Here is an 8,278-nt window from a genome sequence, read left to right on the forward strand (position 1 = left end):
GTACAGTACTGTATACACAGCAGTGTGTTGAAGATATTCAGCAGTATACAATATATACAGCAGTGTGTACAGTATATATAGCAGTGTGAAACGAGGGCTTCTCAATGCGACTCACTCCCCCATCTAAAACAGGAAAAGCCCTGTGTGATCACTGAAATATTAATTCACCCATTTGACACCAACTATTATGCAAAAGGTAAAATACGAGGAAGAAGCGCAGACCAAAAATGCAGAATTAGCACAGAGCACAGCTGTATACAATGCACAACTAGCACAGCACACATCAACAGTCTTATTTGTGTCTATAATAATAAAGCAGTGTGCACATTATATGCAGCAGTTTACAGTGTGTACAGAATAGGCAGCAGTATTTCCAGTATATACAGCAGTACATACAGAGTATACAGCAGTGTATACAGTACAATTTCCTCTTATGCTTACTTTCTGCAGACTTGCAGAGAAGAGCACACGGAACATCTTCCTGATGAATCTGTGAACTTTAACAATTCTCCAAAAAGTGCTCCGAACGGTGGAAGACTGTCTGCTAAAGAGCAGGGAAGGTTTTAAGACATGGAGAAATCTGACAAGGTTCATTATAAAGGAGAAATCTAAGCTTACATGACATCAAAAAGAAAGGGACAAAAAGAAGTTTAAGGACCCAAATGCATTAAAGAGACCACCCTCTGCTTTCTTTTTGTTTTGCTCCAACTTCCGTCCTGAAGTGAAAGGAGAGCGGCCAGGTCTGACCATTAGGGACATTGCAAAGAAAGTGGGAGAGATGTGGAATAACATTCCATCAGATGACAAGGTGCCTTAGAAGAAAGCATCCAAAGTGAAGAAGTACAAGAAGAAAAGCAAGGAAAGAATGTCACAAAACAAGCATTACCATGTATAACTGTAATATAACAATCTGTATTAGAACACATGACACAAGTTAAAAACATTTAAAAAAAAACATCCAAATGGTGCCTAGGTATCCGTTAGCAATAGATAAATAGATTGAAAAGATTATATATATATATATATATATATATATATATATATATATATATATATATATATATATATATATATATATATATATCATACTTCAGCAGACCTTGCAATAATGCCTGCTAACAGGAAATATGTGTTTGATTTGATCCAAGCCAACAAAAGATCTATGAATATGTAGTTTTGTTTCTAAAACTGTATTTATTTCCGTTTTATTTAAATTCAGTGTATACAGCAGTGTGCATGATATATACAGTCGTCTGCACAGCGGGCGCAGCCTGTGACATCTGGGAGTGTCATAGGCTGCGCCCGCTGCATCTCATTGGTGTCTTCACTAAACAAGAGGCTTTAGATCCATCCAATGGTGAGAAGGGAGGGCGGGGCAGCACCTGATAAAAGCGAATGAGGAACCAGAACTGACATCACACAAGAATTGTGTTTACTTTGAGCTGTTGGAGAGAAGATCAGAGCGATGTCTGGACGCGGCAAACAAGGAGGGAAGGCCCGCGCTAAGGCTAAGACCCGCTCATCCCGGGCAGGACTGCAGTTCCCGGTCGGTCGTGTGCACAGGCTTCTCCGCAAGGGCAATTACGCCGAGAGAGTGGGCGCCGGCGCTCCGGTCTACCTGGCCGCTGTGCTCGAGTATCTGACCGCTGAGATCCTGGAATTGGCCGGCAATGCTGCCCGGGACAACAAGAAGACCCGCATCATCCCCCGGCACCTGCAGCTGGCCGTGCGCAATGACGAGGAGCTGAACAGGCTGCTGGGTGGGGTGACCATTGCCCAGGGAGGCGTCCTGCCCAACATCCAGGCCGTGCTGCTGCCCAAGAAGACCGAGAGCAGCAAGAAGGGAAAGTGACGCCGCTGATCCGCAACATCCACAACACAAAGGCTCTTCTAAGAGCCACCACATCATCCTCCTCATCAGAGCTGGTTCCGCTGATATCGGCCGATGTCTGAACTTATCGGATTGTCTTGTGGCGCCCCTGACCTGGTCAGGCACCACTGAGTACTGCACCCATGCTGGGGACAGTACAATACAGGTAATCCAGATGGCTGACTGGGGTGTGGAACACAGGCGCATAGTGATCAGGTCTCACACATGTACCCATGAGAGGACCCCTGGGGATCCCAGGAGGGGGCAAGCCTTCACCTTCACTGGAATAGTGGAGGGGGTAGAGCCTCCATCTCCTCTCAAGGGGTGTGGTGGAGAGTCTGGTTGCTAGGTGGCGTAGGCAAGAACAGGAGAGGAGGAGCAGTGAGCCAGTTCAGTGTAGAGTCCAGGGAGCTCGAGTGAGGAGCAGATCCCTGGAGCTGTGCAATCTGACAGCGTCCGCGCAGTGGCTACAGACGGGGGAGAACGGTCAACTAGGAGTGCTACCTGAAAGCCAGCTTCAGCTAGAGAGTGCAACGGAGTGGGAAGTAAGGAGACTGCTAGAGAGCACCAGGCCCAACCGGGCGGCAGATCCCGAAGCGAGGATAGATTCACCTTTCCCTGCTAAACCTGCCAGTGTGGGGCTCTTAAAGCCCACACCACAACACCACAAAAGCCGCAGCCACGTAACCGCAGTGAGGGCCCATAGGTCACAGGAGGCAAGCAGCTGGAGTGGCCTGGTCCGGGGAACAAGCACACGGCAAACAACAAGGGGAGAGAGGCTGCAGCATCTTCCCTGGGTGACCCCCATAGGGACTCAAAGTCGGGGTCACCCCAAACCACCAAGGGCTAAGGAAGGCGAGTCAGTAGTCACCCTCATAAAGTCAGCCTGAAGGATACCTGGTTCCTACCTGGTTCATCTCAGCTACGCCCGGGTTACTCACCCTGCCACCTGAAGTGAGTAAAAACCCTGAAAGACACTCTGCCTGTGTGGTCATTCTGCGACTTGTAGTACTACGCATCTACACCGGGCCCTGGGGCTTGCCTCACTCTCAGGAGGCTACTACATCTGACTGCACATACCATCAGCCCCAGGCACCCCTAACCTGCAGTGGCGGTCCCCACTGACCGCAATACTGAGAGTGGCGTCACGATCAAAAACAGAAGATTTCCTACCAGTGACGGAGATCCAGCAACGTGGAGTCCCTGAAGGTAACGCACCGACACCGACACAACACCTGTGGGGCTTCACAGTCTGATAGAACAGGAGCACCAGGCGGTGTATAGATATATGTAATACCCGCACTCCTGTGCTGTGTTTCCTACAGAGCAGATATTCGGCGTGAAATGAATGGGCTGATCTGCTCCAGAGCTGACATCATGTGGTGATGGAGCAGCGGTTGCTTTTCAGTTGGCACAATTCTATAGTGTATACAGCAGCGCTCAGTATATACAGGGGAGGGAGGGTCTTGTGCTGAGGACAGAGATTTATTGTCTTTGCCGTGAAGTGGAGACGCCGGGTTTTCATATAACTTAGTGCGGCTACCTAGAAGCAATCTTACAGAAGTCACAAACTTCCCCGCTCAATAGGGTCACAGTCGTGCGCAGCCGTTATTGTGAACATCCCCCCAATCGCTGCTCTCCGTCCATCTGATTATAGCCTGCGCCTCTGCATATAGGGGAGATTATATTGTGAGGATTCAGGTCTGGGGCAGCTCTACAATACTCCGGATACAGCGCAGTCCTGTCCTCCAGACCTGCTGCCCCCGCACACGGTGATCGCGCTGGATGGAGGATGAGCCGCCATTATTATTATTCTGAAGGGTTATCATTAATCTTCGGTGGCCGCCATCGATCCGAGACTAAAGTGCCCAAGACGCGGTGATTACACAGTAGTTTATAAACCCGGTACAGTTCGTCCATCTATCCAGCTGCCTCATACAGCGTTATTCCCGGTGAATATTCGCTGCACCCGATCACCCACACGGGTCTGATCCTAAAAATATCATTAAGCAGCATCAACACATTCATCTCACAGCAGAACTTTGCGTCTTACTCTGTAGTGACCGCAGCACAGCAGGATATGGACTGTGCTCAGATATCTCCATGTTCGGCTATACCACCCCCATCATGTACCCCGGTGTTACATGATCAGCCACATGATAGATCAGTGAGAGCGAACAGCATTCACCAGGGCACAGGAGATCCGCCCTCCGCTCACCCCACAGCAGCAGGACATTGTAGCCTTTCAGGTAGATGTGGGTGGCTCTGAAAAGAGCCTTTGGGTTGTCAGAATAGAATAGAGCAGAATTAACCTCCGAAGCCGTAGAGAGTGCGGCCCTGGCGCTTCAGCGCGTACACCACGTCCATGGCGGTGACGGTCTTCCTCTTGGCGTGCTCGGTGTAGGTGACGGCGTCACGGATCACATTCAAGCTTGGCGGCAGTTAGAGAACTGGGGGAGGCTGGGATCACTGAGAGCACGGAGTGCGCTGCCGGCGGGCACAGAAAGGAGCAGCTGCCGCCGGGCACAGAGAGCCACCGCCGATGGGCACAGGGAGCCCCCGCGGGCATAAGGAGCCGTCGCCGGGCACAGGGAGCCGCCGCAGCCGCCGGGCAGAGAGAGACGCCTCTGGGCACAGTAAGACCTGGGGGATGATTGGCAGTCAGTCCTCTTCTGTTTGATTTTAGCGCACCTCACGCCGATGCCACCTACAAATTACGTCTTCACGTAGTTAGTGCCAGCTTGGGGATATAGTCTTTCAGGTAAAGGAAATGCAGCGTTCAGCATTGAACGCGCTGTGTAGGGTTTTAAAGGACCATCAGCCAGCAAGATGTGGCTGCCGCTCCAGCACTGCAGTCCCTGGGAATCAGTCCGGGGGCCACCGAAAAAGTCGTCATGGGCCGCACACAGCCCGTGGGCCGGAGGTTCCCCACCCCTGGGCTAAAGCATTAATAATACTAATAATATATAAGTTTTATCTATATCGCACCAGCATATCCCATTGCACTTCACAATTAAGCAGAGACACGTACAGGCCTCTATAGGGAGGAGCACACAGGGCATTCACCCCAGCGTCAGTCGGCAGCCTCTTGATGCGGTTTTCCAAGGTGTCGTCACAGCTGCTTGATTTTGCCATCCCCAGGAGTGGTATTAGGCCGTTCTCTGAACCGCTTGCCTTCATACCTATTCACGTTAGTGACAATTTGCTTTACTAGCGCACTTGTCTCAGTCTGGCCAGTCCTCACTATTACCCGTAGATGTGGCTACACGGCAACTCCTTACTAGTGATGAGCCACCCCCCTAGTGTTCGAGTTCGGTTCATCGAACGGCGGGTGTGTTCGAAACCCAGTGAAAACAATGGCAGGCAAACACATCATACATATACACATACAGTTAATAAACATTGCCATTATACTTACAGGTCCCCGCGATGCGTCCTGCACTCTGTCTCCCGCCGCTTCTCCTTCCGATCATCGCTGTACCCTCCCGGTAACCAGCACTGATGATAGGACCTTCCGTGACGTCATAGCATTTGACCAGTCATGTGTGTATTATCTCATTGGCTACAGACTGGTCACATGGCTAGATGTCATGCTAGGTCCTGTCAGTGCATCTCTCCGGTACGCGGTGCTCGTTCGAGTATCTCCGTGTACCGGCAATATGCTTGGGCACATGCTTCGCTCCCCGTTCCTGCATGTCGGCGCTCTTTACAGAGTCAGCTCACATGCAGGGACTGGATGCCACAGCCGGTGAATAGCGGCGCCGGGAATCAGGTGATCGGAGATCACCGTTGCTATAGTAACCCGCCTGTCAGGTTACTATTGCAACGGTGGCAGCAGTGACGTCACTGCTTACAATCCGCAGCCTGTGCTCACTCACTGAGTGATTAGACTGCACGGGAGCAGCAGCGTCCTAATCCCATGCAGTGCGGTCTGATGTAGTAGAGCTGCATGGGTTGAAGAAGAAAGACGACAGAAGACCAGGATTATGGAGGGGTGAGAGGGAGTAATAAACATGGAGTCTCTAAATGTGTCTGTGTATTTATTTCCATTAAAGTATTTTTTCTCTGTGTGGTGTGTTTTTTTTAACCCATTATTGGAGATGGTTAATGGCCGGGTCAAACTTGCCTGACCTTAAGAATCTCTGGATTAAAACTAGCTAGTAAAACAATGCCAGTATTAACCCTTTATTACCCAGCAACCACCCAGCATCAGGGCTGCTGGAAGAGTTGGTACAGCGCAAGATGATGGCGCTTCTATGAAAGCGCTATTTTCTGGGGCGGCTGCGGACTGCAATTCGCAGTAGAGGGGCCCAGAAAGCTCGGGCCAACCTGTGCTGAAGATTCCAATCCCCAGGTGCATAGTTGTACCTGGCTGGACACAAAAATGGGGCGAAGCCCATGTCGGGTTTTTTTAATTATTTCATGAAATTCATGAAATAATTAAAAAAAGGGCTTCCCTATATTTTTAGTTCCCAGCTAGGTATAAGTAGGCAGCTGGGGGTTGGGGGCAGCCATACCTGCCTGCTGTACCTGGCTAGCATACAAAAATATGGAGAAGCCCACGTCATTTTTTTGGGGGGGGCAAAAAACTCCTGCTTACAGTCCTGGATGGAGTATGCTGAGCCTTGTAGTTCTGCAGCTGCTGTCTGTTCTCCCGCATACACTAGTGAATGGAGCATGCTGAGCCTTGTAGTTCTGCTCCCCCTGTCTCTCCCTCCAGCATACAGTCCTGGATGCAGCATGCTGAGCCTTGTAGTTCTGTAGTTGCTGTCTGCTCTCCTGCATACACTAGTAAATGAAGTATGTGTTACGGGGGAACCGGTAGATTAGGACCAGGGGGTATATATCCCAATCGCCAGTCGGGGCCCACGGTGCTCCAGATGGTAATGGAGCTGCTGGCACCCTGTGGGTTAGGTGGAGACTATAGAGCTGGATGGCTCTGAGATAACCCAGGGAACCGGTCACGTGTGTAGGGACACGTCAGACCGGACGACAACCCAGTTAGCGTTTTGGTGGAATTGGCGCAACCCTGACCACGTGTGCAGGGAACACATCAGGTCGGATGGTGAACAGATAGCGTTGACCGAGAAGACCGCTGCGATAGCGCCCCGTCGGCCACGTGTGTCAGACGCGACAGACCGAGCGGTCCTCCGATTAGTGTTTCTGGTCACTATGCAAATGGCCACTTGTGTAGAGGACATGTCAGGCCAAGAGATCACACCAGTAGCATTGACTGGGATGCCAAGGAGGATAATAGATTCACACACCTAATCCAGGAACACCCTTTTCACTCCACAAGGGTCCTGGGGTATGCTGTCCGTGCGCGTAGGAGGCAGAACCGGACAGGTGGCACAGCAGGTGCGTTGTCTGTGTGCGTAGGGGACACAATCGGACAGGAGGCGCAGCAGGAGCATTGTCCGTGTGCGTAGGGGGCACAACCAGACAGGAGCCGCAGCAGCCACAGCCCAGTTAACTCCACTGGGCTGCACAAGCAGGACTAAACAGTAGGAGGTGGAAGCTTGGCGCCTGACCTTAACGTGCTGAGCCACGGGTGTCTTGGCATGGCAAGCACCGGACGCCTAACCCTACCTACCACTTCCAAACACAGGCTTATGCCGCAATAAGGCTCTAACATGGAGCTGTGCTCTGTCTGAGCAAATGTGAAGACTGCACGCCTCCATGTTGTCTCCAGCCCTTTTTATAACCTGGGTCGGCCCCAAAGCCAGAGTGGACCACAATGGCACCTCCAGGGTCCAACAGCAGAGTGCCATGTCATCAGCGACGTCACCAGTGGCCTATCTGGAACCGCCACGTCATTGATGACCTCATGGCAGCCACGCCCCAAACACATCACCAGTCATCGTCTGACGACCAAGGTGTCGTGTCATAGGGGCGGGCCTCTGCGAGCCAGTCTCGAGTGGCCACATCATCAGGACACCTGATGTGTGTCGGCCTATCAGAGCCTGTCACCTCCCGGACATGCCCAGTGGGGTCCTTACCGGACCTAACCTCTGATGCACTAAGTTCCTGAGCATGCTCAGTAGCCTGAACAACAGTCTCGAAAATCAGACTATCTGCCTGAGCATGCTTAGTAGGCACAACACAGGACTTAGACACGGCACAATGTCCAAGTACCTGTGCAAAGAGGCTTTTCGCATCAAGTGTAGGAGCATGCTCAGTAGCCTGAACCAAGGACTTAGCCTCAGAATGGCACTATCAGGCTGAGCATGCTCACTTGGCAAAACACTGGACTTAGACTCTGGCTGGGGTAAATTGGGGCGCGCATGCGCACTGGCCACCTCTCCACACTTAGACGTGGAGGAAGAAGCAGCCAGCTGGATGACCCGAGGCACGGCCAAAAACGGTAGCCGACGCCTGGGCGCAACAGGAACCGCAGCAGGCTGCTTG

At 51.5% G+C, this 8,278-nt stretch overlaps 1 protein-coding gene across 1 annotated transcript; it reads left to right on the forward strand.

Moving 5' to 3' along the window:
- The first annotated feature begins 1,465 nt into the window (after nucleotides 1-1,465).
- On the forward strand, nucleotides 1,466-1,852 carry LOC142246319 (histone H2A type 2-B). Its single transcript, XM_075319355.1, has one exon. It carries the CDS (start codon nucleotides 1,466-1,468, stop codon nucleotides 1,850-1,852), a length of 387 nt encoding a protein of 128 aa, XP_075175470.1.
- Nucleotides 1,853-8,278: the final 6,426 nt, after the last annotated feature.

The sequence above is a fragment of the Anomaloglossus baeobatrachus genome, chromosome 7, assembly GCF_048569485.1.
Source record: "Anomaloglossus baeobatrachus isolate aAnoBae1 chromosome 7, aAnoBae1.hap1, whole genome shotgun sequence".
NCBI classification, from domain to species: Eukaryota; Metazoa; Chordata; class Amphibia; order Anura; family Aromobatidae; genus Anomaloglossus; species Anomaloglossus baeobatrachus.